The 24,163-nt window shown below is 38.9% G+C and overlaps 1 protein-coding gene across 4 annotated transcripts in view; it reads left to right on the top strand.

Moving 5' to 3' along the window:
- slc2a9 (solute carrier family 2 member 9) overlaps nt 1-24,163 on the top strand; it is a 152,704-nt gene that overhangs the window by 68,449 nt on the left and 60,092 nt on the right. For all 4 annotated transcript variants that reach the window (XM_011475095.3, XM_011475092.3, XM_011475093.3 and 1 more), the window contains exons 10-11: nt 2,578-2,679; nt 2,934-3,009. In XM_011475095.3, the coding sequence (XP_011473397.1) occupies nt 2,578-2,679; nt 2,934-3,009 (178 nt within the window). The remainder of the gene's footprint in view (nt 1-2,577; nt 2,680-2,933; nt 3,010-24,163) is intronic.

The following is a 24,163-nucleotide window of genomic DNA, read 5'->3' as shown; positions in this document are numbered from 1 at the left end:
ATTTCACCAATGTTTGCTCTGGCTTCCCCTCATTCTCTCGCATAAAGGCTCATAAATAACCATGGTCTGAAACCTTCAGAGACCCTAATGAGCTGTGGGTCTGCTGCTGGTTGCTGTGTGCCTACATATGTCTGCAATGTGGGAAGTATAGCTGAGAGAGAATCTTCTTGTGCCTGCAGGGAGCAAGCCAACTGAGATATGCATACTTAGACACAATTGTGTACTGAGCGAACGCCACTGCTTTTAGAGGCAATCCAAATATAAAGCTGATGCAGTCTGGGACATGCCAGTGGGGAAATACCCAGAAAAAGAAAACAATCGTATAGACTATGGAAAAGCGGATGAGGCTTCCTTATGCTGAGGTATGGCTCAGCACCCTCCCTTTATATCTCTTCTTAGAAGCCCTATCTGTAAAGGAAAGGAAATGGTACAGAGAGAAGTGTCTTTTCCCCACAAACTCGCAAGCAGTGCTGTTCAAAACATATTTTTTGGACTATAAATCACTCCGGATTATCACAGAAACAACAGCAACAACAATAACAACAACAAAAAGCAAAATAAAGAAGAAAAAAATCATAGTAAGTTATTCTGTGGGAAGAAAAGCGCTACGCCTTTGAACAAATCTGCCAAGTCGGTGTAATGCTCTGTTCACACCGAACACGATTCTTACATCAAATTCACTTCCGTGCCTCTTTTCTACGGACATCAAACTTGATGCTCAAAGCTTGTCCAAAAATGTGTTCATGCACTAGATGCTCGCATCGCATGTGAGAGATGCAACTGTAAGGTTTTTGGCCTTATCGCTACATGGAAGCATTGACTGTATATCTCATTAACAATGAATGAAAAACACGGATGATGTTAAAAGATCGGGTTTATTTATTTTGAAGAGCTCTACAAAAACATCGGTAAACACATCTCCATGTCTGGGTTCATGACATCATTCAGCTTTTTTTCCCTGTGATTTTTTACATCCTTTACTGCAGAAGCATGACTTGCTGTGTTGCAATAGCCCAAGGATGGAAAAATAACGTTAAGAATAATAATGTCTCAAAAACAAACAAGAAAATATCATAAAGTTCAGGAGAACAGTCTGATTGTCCTCCATGGACGTGTCTGAATTCCCACCCACTCCCTAACTACTAAAATACTATTTAATGCGGAACTATAGAATGCCCTGGATTTTTAAAGCAATTCGGACACCATGCTCACGACTTCTTTTTCTTTTTTTCTAACGGCAAATATGACGTCGTCAAATTCACTAAGTAAAAATCTCATTGATATAAGCGTTTTGCAACAGCCATTTATGAATCCGCTGTGTTCTGAAGTTAAAAATGTTGATGTTTTATCAAAAAAATACATTTTCTTTGCAAAAATTGTTTGAACGCAATGCATTGTGGTCTATATTTGCCAATCTAGAGAGCATCGATGCACTCTGGTGAACGCACTGTATAGTAGGGGTGTTGGAAAAAATCATTTCGGCGATATATCACGATAGTTCGCTTGGCGATAATTGTATCAATTCAATTAAAAACACAACACTGTCAAAATGATATTTACTTAATTATTTATGAGCGTCCTTCAGCGTTTGACTTGTTTTCCACTTAAACCTCTAGCCAGTAGTTGGTAGCACCGCGCACTGAGCCTCTTTGAGAAACTCTACGCCGCACAAAACAACAAGATCTCAGTGAAACAGCTTGTTTTGTTGTTATGAGGCATGCACTACTTGGTTTTTCCTTAGGATGGGTACCAAACCGAATATCATATAAAAACGCAGATTACGGTGCTTTGTAGCGGGCGGGCTCAGATAAAAACAAGTAAAGCACCGTAATATCGTGATACGTACCTTATCGTGGGATGCGTATCAGGATACGTAATGTATCCCCAGACTCTTGCCAATACACACCCCTGCTATATAGTGCACTATGTTGTGAGTAGTGAAGGAATTCAGACACAACTCATGTCTATTCTAGACTGTGCTACTTCTTCTGCATTGCAGTCAGTATCAAATACTGATTCACACACCTGCAGTGCCCTCTAGCAGTTGTTAGTGGGAGAAAAAAAAACTGCCAAAGGGCAATCTGTTAGTGGGAAAATGATGAAAATGAGCCTATTTATGTTAAAAAATTATAAAAAAAAGTTGTATGTCAAATGTGTCAAAAAACTGTGACTTATACAGTACTGAAAATTGGAGGACAAGATGAAATACAGCTAACAACTGTAATATGAGATTTATAGCCCTGAATTGCCATTGACCACAGGGTTTATCTTAAACTTCAGTTGAAGAATGAAGTACCAACAAATTGTTAGTGGAACTTCATTCAAAGCAGAGGCCACGAAGATCCATCTATCCTTGTATTTCTAATAAAAGCTGAATAATGCTGCTGCTCTGAGATCATAAAAATCAAATCAGTCACTGTTTTTCCTTATTTAAACATTGTGGTTGACATGACAAAATAACAAACCTCTATATCAACTACTCAATTTTGTTTTAGCTGGTGCAATGATTTCATCATGCAGAAATATTACAATGCCCAGAAGCCATCTGAAATGATGCTGTTTTGTCCCCTCCTCCAGGGCCTGGTGATTGAGAGAATTGGGAGGAAGCCTCTCCTCATTTTTGGTTTTTCCTCCATGGCGGTGTTCTTCAGCTTACTCACAGTTTTCCTCTACTTCCAAGTAAGCTTTTTTTTTTATTTGAAATCTTTTGCATAACTTTTAATCTGCATATGCAGTGGGGTCACAGGGCACCAACAATATTTCCAAACCATTCAATAGAAAAAAAGATTCTGAGGAAAGTATTACTTTTATGTGAAGTGCTAATTTCAAACTTTTATGTATGGCTCATGGAAATAAAACTGATTTATTTCTGTTCAACAATAGAAACTAAAAGCTAGAATGTGCCTTTTAACTTAAAGCTGTTGTCATTTCAGAATAGTGTGGCATGGCTGCCCTACCTCAGTTACGTCTGTATCCTGGCTGTGATTGCGGCCTTCTGCTCTGGACCAGGTAAAACTGCTGCGTACAGTAAGACAAATAAATACTACGCAGATAGAAGATCCAATCTAACTAATCTAAATGACTTTTTAATTCAGAGAAACAGCTGTTGCTTGTTTCATGTGACTTTCCCAGTGCGCTCTGGAATAAACATCAAACTAGTGCATCACTGATCTTCTCTGAAAGCTGCATCGCTTCATTACCACACTACAATGAACCCATAAAGGATAATATATGCCATAACTCTGCAATTGCACATCGAAATGTTCCTATGTGTGCGCATTTCATTGGCCTTTTTGGGAGGATGCGACTTGTTTTGGTCAAGGTCGGTCATCTCTGTGACCACACACATCGTTTTGGAATAATTAGAACCCCAGGGAGGGCTCACCCTGCGAAGTGCTAAACCGCCCACAGGATGAGATGAGACCTTTTACTGTGATCACACGTGGAATAGAAGGTGAAGCACACTTAATTTCTCTCACCAGGGGGAAAAATACCGACACACACAAAGGAGCAGGTACGATGGCTGCTGCCCTCTGTCTAAACTCTGCAGCCATTAGGTTTCTCTCTCATTTGGAGTTCTGTTTCAATCGCTGAGGGACGAGAGATCGTTTCGCTGCTCAGTGATAATTTATGGCCTGTTGGAGATAATAAAGCATCTCTCTACAATGGCGAGAGAGGCATATTCACGGGAGGGATGGCCCCAGTGGTGCTTTGAGCCTTTGCGTGGATAAATGAAGAGCAAAATTTCCTCTGAAGTTGCTTCACCAGGGAATCATGGCCCAGATATTTCACAGTTGGACAAAAAGACAAAGTTTATGTTTCCTTTTGAAAAGAAGCAGTATAAAAATCAAAACCTTTTTTTTTCTGTTTGACACGCCAAAGGGTGTGAAGGATGTTTGTCTTCTGCTCCTTTTGTCTTACTTGTCTCAGTTTCTTCTTAAATTTCATTTTTAAAAATCAAGATTTCATTTTATACATTCTTATGAATGTTGTTCAGGAATATTTATTGTTTAAAGCACTCTTTTTTTTAATTTTTATCTGTGGCTTGTTGCAATCCCACATGTCTGGACTGTCCCATGAAAAAGGTTTTGATTTTTTGTTGTATTTATTTATTTCTCAGAAACGATCCTTCAAGTTAAAATATCTTTACATATTTTTTTGAATTAAGGCTTTTATTTTTAGTTATATTTATTTCTCAGAATCAATCCTTTAAGTTAATACCTCATAATTTTTGGAATTAAGTTGTTTTTATAAACCCTTTGATGGGACCACAAAAAGCAATATACTTTTTATGGGATATAAATAATATCAATTATGATACATTTGGCAGGGTCTTGCTCACAGCAATGTTAGTTTAGGATGGAAAAATGTTGAAATGAATTTTCAGGAGAAAAGTATTTTATTTACCCATTGTCTCAAATTTGATTCACAAATTATTTGCATAGAGTAACTGTATTATACAGAATCAATTATCAGCAAATTATCAGCCCATTCAATCAAAGCAGCAACAAAAAAAGAAAAAAGAAAAAAAATTTCAAAAGATGGCCTGTTCTCACCATAAAGATTTGGAAAGTAGATAAACTTTTTCCCCCAAAAGTGTTTTTATGATTCAAGGAAACAGCCATTTTAAAATGAGCAGGAAAAGCCTTTCTGCTGCCCCAAGTGGAAGGATGATGCACTACAGAGTAGAGAAAAAGTAGAAAAAGTTAAATGAAATAGGTTTTAATGAAAATTGTTGCCCCAGCATCTTTCATTTGCATTCTGCCTGCCCCTGCAGATGTTTTTATCCTGTTAAAATGAGTTATTCTCACAATCATATCCTAATTTCCTTCTTTTACATCCTGAAATATTCTTTCTGGTTTGTTATACTTATGCTGACTGTATGTGAGGGAATCTTGCATCAGCATTCCCTCAAGCCCCTTAAATTTCATGCATTCTGTTTGTTTTAAAGTTGCTCAACATATGATAATGATAATTATTATCTGTGTGCTATCTAGCAAAGTTATTATTTGAAAATATTTCCAGGAATAATGCAACAGTTTGTAGATATTCAATTTGTGGTTACAAGGAGGGTAATTAACTTTCTATACCAATTGCCCTGAGCAAGATATGTGAAAAAAAATAGAGCGGGTTTTGTTTAATTAATACTGGCAAAGTAAACATGTGCATATGTTGTTGTTAGTTATGATCAAAGCATCTAAAGAGTTCACTCATATAAAAAAATGGGGAAAAGAGATGAGAGACAAATGTAAAACTTTTTGGTTTTTTGAGCATCCTCGTCAAAGTTTGATTAAGAAGTATGCTTTGTAATACCTCAAAATAAAAGTTATTATCAATTCAATGGGTTGTCGTTAAATAACTATTTTTTTAAAGAAAATAAAAGCAGAGTGATCAAGTTTCAGAGAACAATTTTCTTTCATTGTGTTTTAAAGTGGAGTCTCACAGTGATATTCACCTTCTATACTCAGTAAGGCAAGGCGGATTTATTTATACAGCACCTTTCATCCATATGAGCAAATGAAAAGGCTTTAAGGGGTCATGGAAAAGCAACAACAACATAAAGAAACAAAAACTTGAAACGAAACAAAAGAAAAAGAAAGTAAAGAAAGAAAAAGGAAGAAAAAGCACAAAGCTGTCAAGAAGCACATTTTTAACACAGAAGCCCTGCTGGGTTTCTATGCTTGAAGTTGACTAGAAATACTGTATACTTTGGCCCCAAACCATGAATGATTGAAAAAAGCAAAAAAAAAGCACTTTAAAATCTGTCCTGTGGTGACTGAGAGGCCGAATTCTTACATACAAATATGTTAAGGAACATGATGATAAATGGGAACAAAAACAAATCAATACTTCTCTGCAATCATGCGTTGCCTAATTCAATTTTAATTTTTGCTAAACTTCTATATGTTCTATATGTTTCTCTAAATTAATAATTATAATTAATAATTATCCTAAGTTTGATAGGTAATGACCATTGTATGAATGTGTAACTAAGGATTGTAATGTTTTTGTGAATTATTCTTATTTGATTGCTTGAAATAAAGCATTTCAAATCAAATAAAAAAAAATACATTTCAAATTTGAAGAATTTATAACCTTGATTGTGTGCAATTTTTATTTGTCAAAGAAGCATCTAAAATTTGATCTGTGAAAAAACTTTGTGCATTTCTGTTTCTGGCTGAAATATTTACAACAAAGTATAAGCAAATGATGGTAAATCCTTCAGGTTTTCATTGGTGTCTTTATGAACCTTTACATTCTTTAATAGGACTGCAAAAATGTTGACATTACATTTCTAGGTTTTAAAATGTGATACAAATAATAATATTAATAATAATAATGATAATGATAATGACACTTTAAAGACACTCATTTGAGTGGTAGGATAAATCAGAGCAAACGAACTGGTTAACAAACCTCTAGTTTGACAGTAAAATTAACCTTTTACTGAGGATTTTTGAATGATAGTAGTAACTGTGTTCATCAAACATTATCAGCGATGGTACAAAATAAACAACTATAAATTATTTATGCTATGTCATAAACTATATTCAATACCTACTTTATTCCATTATACAGAGTGCTCTGTGCATTGCAGGTTTTTTTCTCTGACAGGATATGTGTACAAAATCATAAGAGACATTTAACAATTTATACATCTTTTTAAATTAATGTTATTTCTTTTTCACAATTCATAACTTCTGTTAACTAAATTAGTTTGTAATGAGTTGTCAGCCCCTATTTATGTGCATACAGTATAAAGTCTGCTTACTGAGCAAATATGACCACACCTCTTGGGTGACACTGGATTGAAAGTTTGTGCTTCCAACATTTGCTGCCCCTGGAACACAACACATTCAGTCCAGCCATAAAGTGCCAATGTTTATTTGATTTTTTACCACTGACCACAAACCTGGTATGTGCTGGTCAGTGGAGCAGTATCTTTTAATGGCTATAAATTGTCACACATCTCTGACCAAACTGAACGGGCCTTATTTTCATTCAAACACACCTGTCAAGTTGTTGTAAATGCTGCTCTGTCCTGTGGCAGCAGTGGGTGCATGCTGTGAAAATGTAATTGTGCTGGTGGGAAGATAAGGTACTCACTTGAGCCATCATGTTGCGATGAGCCACCCAGGGGTTGCAAGATGGGCCATATACGTCTCCTTCCCCACAACAGCTGAGAGCCAGTAGCTCTAGGCAAGAAATGTATGACAGTTTTTTTTACCTGTACATGGATTTTAGGGAGTCAGATGATTGGCGTGTAGAAAAGCTGCCTGTAAAAGTGAAATGCATTTGCTGACAATGCAGCAGAGCTGGTGTGGGTCTCTATGTGAGCAGATATGTCTAGGCAAGCTTAATTGGGTCCCTTTGATCGTCCGCCCCTGTACCCAGAAGTGACTGCATGGATTTGTGAGAGAGCAGCCATAAAGGCAGTTGAACAGACTTCAGAGAAGTTGAAATTTTTTTGTTCTGTAAAATTTCAAGTTTTTCTCCTGAATAGGCTAAATCACAGGATTATAAAGTAAAAAAAATGCATAAAGTTATCTTTTAGAGAAAATAAAAAAGAAAAAAAATTCAAATATTGTCCTCCTGTTAAAGGAAAATGACAGTGTGGTGGACCAAAAAGCGGAACTGGAAATTATGCAACGAGTCTACACATCCATAATATTTAGCCTATTTAGTCAAAAAATATATTTTTATATCCTATCACTGTGTTTCTTAAAATGGCAAAAAAGTACATTCTGCTTCGTTTTTGGATTTCTGTGCATTTAGATGTTTAAAGAGATTGAAATTGTTTGTAGTTTGATAAAAACCTTTGTGAAAAAGGATCTAATTGATGCACCAATGCTGTTGAGTAAAAGTCTAAAGATTTGTTGAAAAAGTGTCATCTTCAGATATGGTGAAAGTTTTAGGACTGAAGCAGGTCAAGATTTGTTTTTGTTTTTTTGGTCAAAAATATGTGGTTCTGAGTTTGAGAAGGAGCAGTAATCTGAGGAAGAGAGGGAAAATAACTTAGTAGGTCATTTGACTCTAGATCAGTCGTACAGAAAACACCCTATGTTGTGTGATCATTGTATGGACCGTGGAGCTGTTAAACAAATAATGTCATATAAAAACATGACACTTCCTACATTTTTCAGAAGCGACTTCACAAATAACTTATGATTACTTGTTGAACTTTATAAAATACCTGAAGCATACCTTAAACACACAAAAATCAAAACACAAGAGTAACACAACCTAAGCCGAACAGAAGAAATGTACACCAATCACACAGATCCTCTTGAGTTTTTTGAATTCCTATTCTGTTGATTTCATTTATTTTTTAAGATTCGATTGCTGGTTTAGTTTATTTTGTGCTAATTATATGTTTTTGGTTTTTTTACCCCTTTGTCCTTTTTTGTGGTATTCTTTTCATTTTGTTGCACACACCTGGTTTGTGTTTCAATCACCGCAGAGGCTCCTCCTTTCTCAGTCAATTGAAATCCCCCAGGTCTTGGTTTGTGCTTGCTCCCAATGATTTTTTTGTTTTTCTTTGTGGTTAAGCTTCCATGATGCCTTTGAGTCATTGCATTCAATATCTGTGTTTATTCTTATCCAACAGTGCTTTGGATTTTTTGTAAGTTTGTTAAACTATTTTTGTTGACTTCCATTAGGATACGTGTAATTTGCCTGCATTTATATTGGCTAGAAGACATAAAGGTGATTATGTATTTTTTTTAAAGCAAATCATTGAAAAGAATGTCTGTGTGTCTCTGTGAGACATTAGAGACTGCCTCATTCCAAGGCTGCTCAAACTCTGTTTTTGTGTCAAAGTGCATCTTTTGTTGCATCCATTAGTGCTCAAACTATATTTTCTTTATAAAAAGGTAAAAATTAAGATACTCTTCACAATAAAATCATCTTCAGGAGCAGAGGTAAGGTCTTGGTTATAAAAAATTAGTGAGGAAAGCTTCTTTGTCTTTGCTTTTCCTCCTCCCGTTACATTATGAAGAACTTGATCACTTCTATGATCTGTAAGGGCAGGAATTGTAATTTGCAGATCTTGTTTTTGTTTTGTTTCCTTGCTCTTATGGAGAACTTCTTAATTTTGCTCCCTCTGAAAGGAGAATTAAAAACTGCCTTTAGCCTCGTTGACATTTCCTTAAAAGGTTTATACGACTTCTGCAGTGCACCGGCAGTTTAGGAAACAACATAAATTTATCATTTTTCTTGTAAAAATTTGGAAGAACTTATACTGACTACTTTTTATAATTATCACGATCTCTCTGTTGGCAAGAATGTGCTAATGAAAATGTAAAATCTATTGGAAAGGGTCTGATCTAGGTTTCTCTGATGCCACTTCCACACCGGGCATGTGATGCGTGTTCAAGAACACGTTAAATGGGTCTTCTTGAATGCGTGTTTAGCATAGTGTTCACACTGGACTTTACCTGATACTTGCGCATGTACTCACAGTTGGAATAAGCGTGCTGCAAAATGTTGAAAACGGGCAAATCTTGCAAATCTAGCTCCAGGCTTTATCTTTCACAGCTTTATTGCGATATACAAAAGACTTGGTGTCATTCATTATTATTATTAATTATTAATTTCTCCTCCATGATAGCTTATCAATTGGTTGGTACTGCTGTGTTTGAAAAAGAAGGTTCACCAATACGTCACTACCAACTGCTTTAACTTTTTTTTTTTTTTTTTTTTTTTTTTTTTTTAACTTGCCCTGTCCAACAGCTGGGCAGTCAGATGAGAGCTGAGGGCCTCTTGGGTTGGACATATTTTACTTTAACAAGAGGGGTTATTAATCTTCAGACAAACCAAAGGTATGTCTGAATAAACCCCTTTTGTAATTGAGGCCAAACTTTATTAATTTCAAACATGTCTGAAAATCTTTGGTGTTGGACCGGACGGAAAAGGAAAGAGGGGAAGAAGAGAGAGGGACGTTAGAGAGAGGGGGGGTAGGGGGTGATAATAGGAGGGGAAGGGGGATAAGACCATGAAGCAGCATAAAGCAACAAGTTTGGTTGTTAATCATTATGGTAAGGTTTAAATGTAAAAAAAAAAAAAAAAAAAAAAAGGGCGGAGCCTGTCCACACACACACTCAAATGTTATAAACACACCTGTTAGTTGCAAAAATGTCCACCTGTCGACATGTACACAAAACAGATAGTGTTCACACGCATACTTATGCCTTAAAACCAACTAGTGTGAAATATTTCAGTCATTCAGTCTGTTGAGCTAACACCTGTGCTCAGGTGAGTGTTTATGTTCTTCTAAAATGGATGGTGGAACGTGAAAAGAAGGAGGGAGAGTGCCCAGCCATCCCCACCCCAAGACCCCCACCGCACCAGCAGCGGCAGCCGGAATCCCCCCAACGCCACACGGGAACCGGCAGGGAACAACCGCCGCCCGGGCGACCAAGCCCGCCACCCAGGCCAGGGCCAGCAGGGCCGCCGCAAGGCCCCCAGAGCCAGAGAGCAGGGAGGCACGGAGGGAAAGAGGGCGCCGCCCCAGCCCAACCAGGAGAGCAGCCCCCCCGCCGCGCCGGGAGAACCCAACGCAGGGCCCCACCGGAGAAGGACGCCCACAGCCCCAGACGAGCACCCCACCACCACCCAGGAGTTCCGGGCATCCCCCCGCCCCAACCCCAGGTACGAGCCAGGACCCCCCAAGGGAGACCCACTCCGCACTCCAGGCAGCCATCCGCCCGGCCCACGGTTGGTCCAGGGAGGAGCGAGGCAGGGGCCCGCCGCCCCCGCCCAGGAGGGGGGAACCCCGGGGAAAAAAGAGGGCCCACAAGGGGTGTTGTAAATATGGCCCGACCAGGCTCGGCCACAGTTGGAAATTTGGCGGGGCCCAGCACTCAGGAGCAAGGACCAGAACCCACCCCCCAGGGACATGAACACCCCCGGCTCAGATGTAATGTGAACCCCCCCACCGCGCGGAGAGAGCACCGCCGGGCCCAGGAAGCCGGCACCCCGGGGACACAGCCGCCGTTGCAAAGGGGCCCGTACCCCCCACCAGGGAAGAGGCAGGAGACAGATGGTCCTAGGTCCCACCTTCCTTGCAAAATGTGTGTGCGTGTATGTGTGTTTGAGAGAGTGTGTGTGTACATGTGTGTGTGTTTATGTTGGGATGTATATATTGAGGGGGGGGGGGGTGTGTACTAAGGGGGGTGCGGTTAAAATTGGCGGGTAGGGCACTAAGGGGACATCTCCTGATTACTCACAGTGACGTCCCCTCACCCTCCCCACCAAGGGGCCCTAAATGTCTAAGGTGCGGTTAAAATTGGCGGGTAGGGTGCTAGGAGGACATCCGCTGCTTGCTGGCAGTGATGTCCAAGCACCCCCCCTACCAAGGGCCCTACATGTCTAAGGTGCAAATAAAACCGATAGAGGGGGGGCCCACTCCATACGGCAACCACAGGAGGGGGGCCACTGCCTAGTAAACCCCCCCCCCCCCAAGGCTCATCGCAGGCTAAGCCCCCCACCCCCTCACCCTATTATGAGGTTATATGAGGAAGGGGGTAAGTTGGGGACAGATGATAGACTGTCCCCCGGTGGTCAAACAGCCCCCCCCCCCGCCCCCCCCCCCCCCCAGCAAGGGGGCCAGGCCCACCCCGCCCCGGGGCCCCACCCCCGGAGGCGCAGACACCCCAGGCCCAGCACCACCACCCCCACACAGAGAGAGGTGAGCCAGAAAGCGCCGTCCCCCCCCCCGGAGCAAGCCCCGGCCCCCACCCCCAAACGCCGGCCCTAGAAGAGCTCTGGTCAGGCCTCGACGGGACCGAGGCAGCCAACCGGCCGGGGAAACCGCCGATGGCCTCAGCGGAGACCCCGACCTGTCAACCCCCCCTGCCCCGTACCAATAGTGCCCCCCCCCTCCCCCAGAATGCCCCCCCACAGGACAGGGCCAACAAGACCCCCACCCCACCCCACCCCCAGACCCCGCAGCCGAAGCGGATGACACCCAGAGCGACCCAAGAGGGTTGTCCCGTCCCGCCCCAGAGCCAGGGAAGGGCCGATCCCAGCCCCAGGTGTAGACGGGAAGCCCATCCAGCGCCGCTGCCCCCCCCCGAGCAGCGCCCCCCGCCAACCCCCCCCCAGCACAGGCAAAGGGACCACCCCCCCAAGCCAAGCCAGACCACCACCCCACCCCCCCACCACGCACCCCCACACCCAAGCCCAGAGGACCACGCAGCGCCCCAGGCCGCCCCACCCAGGCGCCGGACCCGACCCCCCGACCAACGGAGCCCCCACCACCCCCGGCCAGGCACCGGAGGCCCCGACCCCCACCCCGGCCCACGGCAGAAGGGCAAGGAGCAGCGACGACCATGCCCCCCCCACCCCCTAAGTCACGGATTTAGCTATGGGAGACCAGAGAGACCGAATTCTTTCAAAGTTACTTGAACTTTGGGCTGACATTTTTTCCAAGCTGATATGATCAAGCAGCAGATTTCTGTGTTGACTTATATTTATATTTTTTTTTGCTTTTCCAATTTATTAAAATAGTTTTTTTAGCAATGCAAAGAGTTATGAAAATGATAGAGCCTAATCCTCCTTCTACATCGATGGCACTCATGTCACCAAGCACACAAAGTGACGGTGAAGCTGTGATTGAAACCTTAAGCCAGACTGATAGATCGGCACATACCTGCTGCCAGAGAGCCTGGACAGGCGTGCAGAACCATAGTGCATGCATGTAATTGTCGGGTAGATTACTGTCACAGTGCTGACAAATGTCTGAGTTACTGAGACCCATCTTGAACATCCTCTGTCCAGTGTAGTAAATTCTGTGAAGAGTTTTGAAATGGATTAGCTGCAGATTTGGACTTTTTGTCATTTTAAAGGTGTTTAGACAAAGTTCTGACCAAAAACTTTCATCTGTGCTGATGCTCAAATCCGCATCCCATTTTGTTGTCGGAAGTGAAATATTGTTATCTAAATTACATAAAAGTTTGTATATTTTGGAGAGAGTTTTATTCATTGAGAAATTGATCAGAGTGGTAACTACATCTGGTAGCTTTAAATCGTTGTCTCTGTATTTAAACTTTTTAGTAATAATTGATTTAAGTTGCTGATATTCCAAGAAGTTATACATTCCATGTTTGTCTTGAAGTTCCTGGGGAGTTATGAATCTTCTATCAATAATTATGTGCTCTAGTTGTTTTATGCCCCCTGCTTGCCAAGCTGGGAAGTGGATAATTTTTTTGTTTATGAGGATGTCTGGGTTGTTCCAGATGGGTGTCATTTTGCACGGTTGAATTGATGATTTTGATATTTTGAGAAATTCCCACCAGGCTGTTAAAGTGGCATTTATATTAATACTTTTGAAACAATCCTGTTTTTTAACTATTTGACTAATAAATGGAAGATCTGACAGGTTGATCTTTCCACATAACGCCTGTTCCAAGTCTAACCATGAGTTGGTTTCTGGATTATATTTTAACCATTTTAAGATGTATTGTAATCTATTTGCAAGAAAGTAATTGTGGAAGTTAGGTAATTCTAATCCTCCACAGCTTTTTGCAGATTTAAAAGTTTTCATTGAGAAGAGATAATTAACTTTGGGTAAGATTTTCATTTTAACCGTGGCTACCTTGCCCATAAGGGACAAAGGCAGGTTGGTCCAGCGTGTTAGATCGTCCTGTATGTTTTTCAGTAATGGGGTGTAGTTTAGCTGCACCAGTTCTGATATTTTGGGGGAAAAATAAATACCTAGATATTTTATATTGCCTGATTTAACTGGTATTGTGAGTCCTTGCTCCGCATTACTGTTCAGTGGTAATAAAACAGATTTATTCCAATTAATGGAATAGTCTGATATAGAAGAGAATTCATTAATGATTGTTGCCGTTTCATTTACAGAATGTATATTACTTAAAAACAGTAATATGTCATCTGCATAGAGACTAATTTTATGATGGCTGTGTTTGGTTTTAATTCCTTTAATACTCTCATTCTGTCTTATTGCTGCAGCTAGAGGCTCGATAAATATTGCAAAAAGAGAGGGGGAGAGTGGACAACCCTGTCTAGTTCCTCTTCCAAGAAAAAACCTGTTGGAAGTCTGTTTATTAGTTCTAACTGATGCATTGGGGTTGTGATATAATATTTTGATCCAATTGATGAATGATTCTCCAAACCCAAACTTATGGAGGGCAGCAATGAGGAACTTCCAATTTACTCTATCAAAGGCTTTTTCAGCATCCAGTGATAGTATAGTCATTTCCTGGTTTTTGATGGTGGCAAAGTCTATTATGTTAACGAGTCTGCGGACATTGTCATCCGAGTGTCTGCCTTTGATGAATCCAGTTTGATCAAAGTCAATTATGTGAGGAGTGACTTTTTCTATTCTCTGTGCTAGTGCTTTGCAGATAATTTTTACATCTGCATTAATTAAAGAAATGGGGCGATAGCTTGAAGGACTCGTGGGGTCTTTATCTGGTTTTAGAAGAAGGATAATGTTGGCAGAGTTCATGTTAGGTGGTAGAGATTGGCTTTCATTGATAAATTTTACCGTTTTATAAAACGTTGGTGCCAGTTGTTCCCAGAATTCCTTATAAAACTCTGCAGGAAAGCCGTCAGGCCCTGGTGCTTTACCATTAGGCATAAGTAACAGAGCTTCATGAAGCTCAGACAACGAGAGCGGAGAGTCTAAATTTGTGATTTGATCTTCGTTTAACTTGGGCAGGTTTATATTGTTGAGAAATGAGTTGATGCTTTGTTCTGATGGATTGATCTGTGGAGTGTATAAGTTTTGATAAAATTTATAACGTTTGTTCACCCTAATTTGGTTTGTATATGAGCATCTATAAAAAAAAAAAAAAAAAAAAAAAAAAAAAAAAAAGGCACACACATTGTTAAAAATATTACTATTTTTCGTTTTTTCAGTCTTATATGTGTGTTTGATATTAACAATTGTTTATTGTGCAAGTAAGTGACTGTGAATGTCTGTAAATTGAAAAATGTACAATAAAGTTTGTTAAAAAAAAAAAAAAAAAAAGTTTTGATAAAAGTCTTTAAACGCATTATTAATTTTTACCGGGTCATGGGTGACATTCCCTGTTTGGTCCATAATCGAAGTGATTGTTGATTTTTCTTTATTAATTTTAAGCTGATTAGCTAGAAATTTGCCAGATTTATTTGAGTTTTCATATCTTTCCAGTCGAAGCCTTTGTATCTGGAATTGTGTTTGTTTATTGATGATGTCATTTAACTGCAGCTTTAAATTTTTCAGGTCCCCCAGTATGTGTTCCTGTGCAGAAGCATTATAAGCAGTATCCAGAGTTTTTATTTTATTTCCTAATTCTAATAAATCTGCTTTCTCCTTGCGTTTTTTATGCGTTGAATAAGAGATGATTTTCCCTCTCATGACTGCTTTTGCTGCTTCCCAAAGAATACTTGGTGATATTTCAGAAGTATCGTTGAATTCTAAGAAGGTTGCCCACTCTTTTTTAAAGAATTCAATAAATTCCTGGTCTTTTAACAGAGATGTATCAAACCTCCAGGTTGAACCCGAGGGTCTGGGTACTTCCCTTGAAATAGTAACAGAAACTGGTGCATGGTCACTGATAATAATTGGATGAATGTTGGAACTTTTAATTTCTTTCAAAAGGGAGTTACTGACTAATAAATAATCTAAACGAGATTGTGAATGGTGAACTGGAGAAAAAAAGGTGAACCCCTTAGTGCTTGGATGACATGAGCGCCAAGCGTCGCAGAGACCCAGATCATTCATGTACTGCTTTAGAATACTTGCAGACTGCCATGTACGCTGGTTTGCTGCTGTGCTGAGTCTGTCAAGTTCAGGGTCCAAAACAAGGTTGACGTCTCCTCCTATAATGATTGTGGAGTCAGAGTGAACTGAGAGTGAGGTGAAGAATCTGTGAAAGAAGGAAGATTCGTCAAAATTAGGACCGTATACACTCGCTATACAAAAGTCCTTGTTCTGAATGGATATATTAATGATTACAAATCTGCCTTCTGGGTCAGTAACTGTATCCTTATGAGTAAATGTAACATTTTTATTAATCAAAACTGCAACCCCTCTTTGTTTGGAGTTGAAACTGGCAGAATACATAGCTGGATACTGGGAACAGCACAGGAGATGACCAGCTGATAAAGATAAATGGGTCTCCTGCAGCAGAGCTATATCTGCTTTAAGATCATTCAGGTGATTTAACACTTTCAATCTCTTTGGCCCAGAACCAAGTCCACGCACATTCCAGCTAACGATGTTAAGACTGTTCATAGCTGTTCTAACCGGGAGAGTGCAAGGCTAAATAGTGCGTGTGCCCGTCCGTGTGCGCGTGCCCGCTGTGCGTACCTGCTACACTGACAAGCGCTATGCGTTGTGGGTGAACGTGTCTTAGCTGTGAGCTACATGTTGCGTGCGTCCTGTGTGAGCCTAAGTGAGGTTTTTGCAGTTTATCAACGTGTGTGTGCGGGATCGCGTGTGCATGCTCTTATGCGCGCTAGTATGCGCGCGCGCCCGTTCCGTGCATAAATAAATACTCACCGTGGTTGCGTTGACTTTACCTGATTCACATATGAGGACATGGGAAGGGGGGGGGGGGGGGAAGAGAAAAGAGAGAGGGAAAGAGAAAGAACAACAAAACAAAAACAACGAAACAACAACAGAAACATGAATGTGAGAGAAAGAAAAAACACTTTTCCTGAGAGGTGTGGATTATTGATGATCCGATTATTTCCTATTCAATTAAATAAGTTTGCGGGTTTCTTCTGGGCAGCGCAGATGTCAGTGCGCCTCTGAAAGCCTTCAGCACAGCCAGGGTGTTACTTCTGGGTCCCGGAACAGCTTGCCATTCACAAAAAGTTTATCAACGGCAACCACCGCGCGGGCTCCAGCAGACAGGTGCTTCCTCCTCAGCGGGAAGAGGATTTTCCGCCGGCGGAGGATCTCGCCTGGAAACTGATCATTCACGCTATAATGTGTGTCTTTCAGCTTTCGCCCTCTGCTTTTTACCTGCATCTTTTGTTTATAAACTGCTTTAACTTTTAACTCGCGTTCAATGGCTGGTTTTGTATCCGAAAAAAACTATTCGCTACACAAGTTTTGAATGTGGAAACCCTTTCACGCGCATTTACATGGTCGCTTGAACGCGTGTTTCCGAGCATGACAGGAAAACTGTGGGCATTCAAACTATTTCATGTTAATTGTCAAAAGGAATAGCTAATACAGAAAATCTATATCATGAACTAGAAGTGTAAAAGGAAAATGGATATATGAGGAAGATCAAAACTTTCCATTCATGAAGCTGAGAAAGACTACAAAGCTCCACTCCAACCATCTGTTTATTCATCTTTAACAGACAAAAATGTCTCCTGAAATGTTTTCTCACCTTTATTTCTCCTGCATTTTACTCTGCAGCAATTGTCAGTAAGCATACTTTTACCTGTAGGCTTTTCTTTTTTTTTTTTGCTTGTCTAAAATCTTTTGGGGTAAAAAAAAAAAAGATAAACCAAGAATTAGTGGCATTTATATTCTAATTTCCTACATGCCAGCTCAACAAAGTCGGACTGTCGCATAGTTAGTTCATTTTTAAAAGATGTTTTATTTGGATGAAAGACTTGGAATTTGTGTTTGTGGTATTGAAACCCACAGTGAATAAAATATTTCAACATCCACATTTAGATACCTTGGAACCAAAGAAAACTGTGCTTTATTATTTTTTTGTCTCTTTTGCAAAGAAAGCACTGTATATGTTCTCAAGCACACAACATTATTTTCATTTCATACTGTTTTTAGAAATGTATGCTGAATACAGCGGCAAGGTCTGTGTACAGCTCTGTTTATTCTCTCTCCATATTTCCAATAATGGTGTTAAGGTGACAGCAGGAAGATCTTTTGAAACAAACAAGTCATGTTTTTCCTAAATAGAAATGGAGCATATGAGGATTGATTCTCTATCAATTTTGGTGATATCGAGTTTGAAGCAAAGGGTTGGAAGTCATTCACACCTTGGGCATGGTTTGTGAGAATGTGGGATAATGTGTGAAGTCCTCCAGGCTGAACGTGTCAAGTAAGTGATAGAAAATGGGCCTGCGCACTTAGAGGATGAGGCGTCAAAAACATTAACCACCTGACCCACTGAGATTTCTGTGATGGCCACAGGCTACACAGTTTGTGACTCTAAAAGCTATCCGACTTTTCTTTGTGCTGCACTGTACTTTGGACGTGGCGTACACAACGCGAGAACAGGGATTTGAAGTGAGGCAGATTGTATTTTAAAGGTGAGGACAGAGGTAGTGAACATCCAAAACCAGCCACTGCTACAGGCAGAATATCTTATTTAAAGTCAGATTTTTGATGATAGTTTTGCTTTAAACGTTGACAAAGTTTCTTTGTCAATTACAGTGTGTCAATTTAAAATTAATGCATCAGTTTATGTTTTTTCCTATTTATCTTTGAAATTACCACAAGATGTTGCTGCTTTTTGTAACACAGCAAGATTTATCCTGGATTAAATTTAGATTTGTGGAGTTCTGTAGATGCCCTAAATAGGCTTCTAAAGAGAAACCAGTGTTAAAGACACACACAGACACTCAGCTGGGTGGCGTGGGTGGTGTCATGTTGTAAAAAGGGAAATAACAGAGCAAACAGTCAGGCAGGAATCTGAGCCCCCGTGCATTTGACAACCCCATGCGGTGCCTTGGTGGATAGGATTGAAATTGACAAATCGGTTGAGCACAACCCTTATTTAAGAGTCAGGAGTGCTTTTCCTCAGGCTCCTTTAAACAAGAAAAACTAGCAAAAATTGAAAAACATCCAGCTGTGCTGACAGAAATGGCTCATAATTACAAGAAACATTTAGTATGAGATGACAGCTGAACTATCTTATCAGGAAACAAATACATTCTGAAGGTTCTCATTGTGGCTGAGGTTTGAGAGCAGATCCAGCAGCCAGAATTGGTCAAAATCAATAAGGATTTAGGTTTGTTACAGCTTTAAAGATTTTCTTTTGTTTGTTTCAATTAACTCTTTAGAGATAAAATACTTGTTTTCTTTTTTCTTTTTTGACTTACAATTATTTACAGACAAAATACAAGCAGGCCACTTCAACTGTGTTCAGATATCTTGCGCTCAGGCGTTTCACGCAAGTTTTTAAGTCCGGTCTCTGGTTCTACGTTTAAAATGGGCATTCACTGGTCACTCACCGGAAGCTCAACCAGTTGAATTTTTGACTTCTGAATTGCAAAAACACGGAACTTTGACCCATAAGACTCAATCAGGCTCAATAGTGTGGCTAGTGTCCTTTTCAAAAAACAGAAGTGCTAACTCTTGTAGGTGTTATCACTAAGGAGAAATTAATAATTGCCTGTCCGGAATTATATGACATCAAGTCTTTCAAATATTTAAATAGAGCTATGACAGAAAAAGCCAGTTTGGCCATATGGCAGGTGCAAGTATTCTGGTTTATCTAATTACTTTGAAAAAACTTTGGCTGTTTCCAGTGTTCATTTGACAGCTTCTACCATGTAAAGTGTCTGTTCTGATACTAACTTAATGTCTATATTGCGTCCATCTTTTTGTTTATAAGGATTTTCTTGATAACGTTTCTTTGCGGGATATATCAGATGGGTTTTTTCAGACTTCTAGTATTGTTCCCAGAACCATCTGGCTCTGTTTTAAACAAACATGAAGGTAAAAAAAGAGACACTTTGGATAGAATGTAGGCATTTCTTACAGGAGATTGGATGAAACATCTGTAAAATCAGCCAGTTTATAATCAATCATATCAGCAAAGCTTACAGGTGGAGTTGAAGGTTCAGCTGCTGATTGTCGTCACACTTTTGTAGCACTGTAATAATTAAAAAGTTGCTAAATATTCGCAATACCTGCTTGGTGTCCCTCTTAGTGCGGCTTTATCAGGTAAAAAAGATCAATTTCATGTGTTCTCCTATTTCAGACTCAAATCCTAAACATCCTTAGCTCCTAAGATTTTCCTGGAGTCTTTTTTTCCGTTGTCATTTCACACATGCAAATCTAAAACTAATAAAGTTCCACAGAAGGAGTATTTTAGGCTCATTTCACAGATGCATAATTGAATGAGTTCACAGTCGTTCTTTCAGTTCAAAAATAAATATGTCTGCCTTGCTGTAAGCTTTATGACTTGCAGGTGTAATTACGTTCGGTAAGTTTATGTGACACAAAAGTCAGTTTATTTTTAATTACTTTATGTAACTGTAATAGAGCTGAAAAAAGTCTAGTGCATGGTGGGAAGTCAACTTTCCTCTTTATTTTGTCATACTGCATGTTGTTCTTAGGTTGCCCACTGTTGAAATGTGTGATTTGTGAGCCTTTCTGTGCAAGTTTGAGAGTAATCTGATCAATGCAGGGGATAACTGAGAAGGTCTCAGTGCCAGTGGATGCACATTAACTCTGCTCTCCTTACTTTAAGGAAATGATAGCATTGATCTCTTGAAAAAAGAGAGCACTTACAGAGCTTCTAAAAAGAATTACGTTAATGTTTTTAGGATGAATCAACTCTAAATGTTTAGAAATTGTTTAGGCTTCGTTTTTCTAACAGTGTGTCAAAGATTCTCACAATAAATATATAAAATAAGTCCTTTGAGCTAATCACATAGACATTTTTATCATTGACAGTGAGAATTTATTGAGTTTTTACTAAGGCCAACTTCTGCTGACACATTTCTTTATGTTGGTCAGAAATAAATACACCTGATGCAGTTCTGCTATTGTTGAGAAAAATGTAAATGGCATTCTTTTGTGCACTCTACAGAAGCTGTGTGGGGCTGATTATGAAAAAGCATCTGCAGCAGTCACAGTGTATTATGATAAAAGGAAAATACTTGTTCGCTGTCATTTTAAGGTGAACCTGTCATTGTTCTGATGGTCAATGAATGTGTAACAAAAGAAAATGGCTAATTCTAAACCACTGTAAACCATGAAATACAAACAACTAAGGCTGCTTCTTGTGTGCATTTTGTTTGTTTTTCTTAATATGATTATCTTAACACTTTGGTTAACCCCTGTACATTTATTAAGTTAGGACATCTATGACTTTAGAATATTTTAAAATAGTTCGTTTTAAAAAGCAATGTTTGGCTATTAATGTTTATTATTACAAAACAACGTCACAAATCTGTTTACAAACGATAATTAGGTTCCTATTTTTATTTTTTATTTTATTATACTGTATTTATCCCACAATGGGAAATTTGTTCTCCCCATTTGACCCATCCCCTGGGGGAGCGGTGAGCGGGAATGCAGCCTGACCAGGCTCAGGAGGTATTAGAGTTAAGGGTCTTGCCCAAGGGCCCTCACTGGGTGATGTTAATTGTTCGCCATTGATATGGTAATTGCCCCATTGTTCATTCCCCTCCGGGAATCGTACCCTGGTATCCTGCATTGTAGTCTCTATATTTTATTGTTAAAAAACTCAACCATGATTTTGAAATAATATGTATATATATATATTTGTGAAAATATAGTCAAAAGGGGAGAAACCTCAAAAACAATTGAACTTCAAAAAATAGTCAAAAATCTAAGGTTAAAGCTAAAACTCTAAGACAAAGTCAGAATAATAATGTGCGAAATTTAATATACTATAGATATATTTTCATTATAAAATTGAAAACTCTCACTTAAATTTACAACATGGGCCACAGTTCTGACTTTTTCTTTGTTAGAATTTTTTTTTAATAAATTAAAGCAAGTAGTTGGACTTTCCCACATTATTTTTGTCAGTTCCTGATCAGTATCAGAATCAGAATCTTTTTTTTTGTCATTATGAAGTGCACAACGACATTATTTCAATTTTATTATAAAAATATTCTGATTCTGATGCGCCATACCAGAAAAAGGTAATTTAATAGTTGTCATTTTTTAGACAGATGACTATGTGTCAATTTCTTGCATTGAATTACATGCATAAAATACTTAAAAATGGTTTGCACTAAGGTTTCTTGTCTGAAGCCTTGGGAAACATAAAACATGAAATGTTGTTAAAACCGCTTTTCAATATTCAAAAAAAAGGGCAAAGGTGATAAAACACTAATTTAAAACAAATAATAAAAACTGGATCAAAACTAAGCAACTACCCAGATTTATGTAACAAATCATCATGTATATTTACAAGGCCAATGGAAACATCACGGAATCACATTTTTTAAGATAACAGATTTCTTAAAAGTAAGATGCTTTTTAAGAGCTCTAATGTCTTTATTGGTTGAATGCTGTAAAGCATTCAACCCTTTGTTTTCCTGTTTCTCTTTATTTATTGGTTGAATGCTGTAAAGCATTCAACCCTTTGTTTTCCTGTTTCTCTTTATTTATTGGTTGAATGCTGTAAAGCATTCAACCCTTTGTTTTCCTGTTTCTCTTTATTTATTGGTTGAATGCTGTAAAGCATTCAACCAATAAAATGGTTACAGAATCAGAAGCTGTAAAGCATTCAACCCTTTGTTTTCCTGTTTCTCTTTATTTATTGGTTGAATGCTGTAAAGCATTCAACCCTTTGTTTTCCTGTTTCTCTTTATTTATTGGTTGAATGCTGTAAAGCATTCAACCCTTTGTTTTCCTGTTTCTCTTTATTTATTGGTTGAATGCTGTAAAGCATTCAACCCTTTGTTTTCCTGTTTCTCTTTATTGGTTGAATGCTGTAAAGCATTCAACCCTTTGTTTTCCTGTTTCTCTTTATTTATTATTCTTTACGCCTATCTTCCGCCGTTTTTCGCCGCTTAACTCCTTCTACAATTTTTAACCGATTGTAACCATTCAACTTTTAAAATGTTCAGCTCTTTCTGCTTATTTGTGCTATGACTTTTGGTTTTTCAAATCCTTTTACTTTTTAAGATATTCCCGGTTTTCCGGGAATTTTTGCTCCATTGAAATACATGGAGAATTTTTCGTGCAGAAGTTCACAGTTAAAGTCCTTCTACAATTTTTCACCTATTTTAACCGTTCGACTATGGAAATGTTCAGCTCTTTCATCTTATTCTAGCTATGACATTTTGTTCTTCAAATCCTTGGACTTTTCCAGATATTCCCGGATATTCCCGGATTTTCCAATTATTTTGCTCCATTGACCACACCTTTGCTTTTTTAAACAATTGTAACTTTAACATTCTTTTGGCTAGAGACACCGTTCAAATATTGAAATATTCACAAGGCTTTGGACTTCAACATAAGGCTCAAAATTATTATGGGATGGCAACACCACCTACAGTTTGGCGGCCATTTTGTGCCAAAATGTGAGGCAATTTTAAACTTCTTCAAACTTTCACCTATTTTTACCATTCTACTATTACAATGTTCAACCCTTTCAGCTTATTCCATTCAGCTACGACTTTTAGTCTTTCAAATCTTTGAACTTTTCAAGATATTCCAAGATTTTCCAGGATTTTCCAAGATTTTTGCTTCATTTAAATACATGGAGAATCCTTGAATACCTTTGTTTCTTTCAAGCATTATAACTTTAACATGCTTTCAGCTAGAGGCACCGTTCAAACATTGAAATGCTCACAAGGCTTTGGACTTCAACATACATTTTGAAATTATTATGGGATGGCAACACTACCTACTGTTTGGTGGGCATTTTTTGACAAAATCTGAAGAAAATATTGCAATAAACTTCATCCATGGCTGGAACTGAACATATTGAAATTCACTGGATCTGGACATATAAGGAATGTGGGCGTGGTTAGCAAACAAAGTTCGTTGCTAAGGACGTCCAAAAGTTTACTTTTTCCGATTCATCTGAAACCGACGTTGATTTGTTCCTCATCTCCAGGCGACCCAAACATAAAATGGTTGCTATGGAGATAAAATCAATAGAAAAGCTGCCATTTTGAAAAGACTGGATTTTCTATCAACTTAGAACATGTAGCTTTGACCAATATGATACTCTCAAACAATGTGTTTTTTGGAGTCAGTTGATGATGCTGATTCCAATGCTAGCACTTTTGGCCATTTTAGCAACATCTTCAAATTTTCAAAAGTTCAGCCATTTTTTCAACAATTTCAGCTTTCATGCTTAACTCCTTCTACAAACTTTGACCTATTTTAGCCATTCTACTATTACAATGTTCAACTTTTTTAGCTTATTCCTGCTATGACTTTTTTTCTCAAATCTTTGAACTTTTAAATATATTCGAGGATTTTTGCTTTATTAAAATACAT

Source organism: Oryzias latipes, chromosome 5, assembly GCF_002234675.1.
Source record: "Oryzias latipes chromosome 5, ASM223467v1".
Classification (NCBI taxonomy): domain Eukaryota; kingdom Metazoa; phylum Chordata; class Actinopteri; order Beloniformes; family Adrianichthyidae; genus Oryzias; species Oryzias latipes.
Note: the sequence above shows the minus strand (reverse complement) of the source record. Positions and strands in the feature narration are given on the sequence as shown.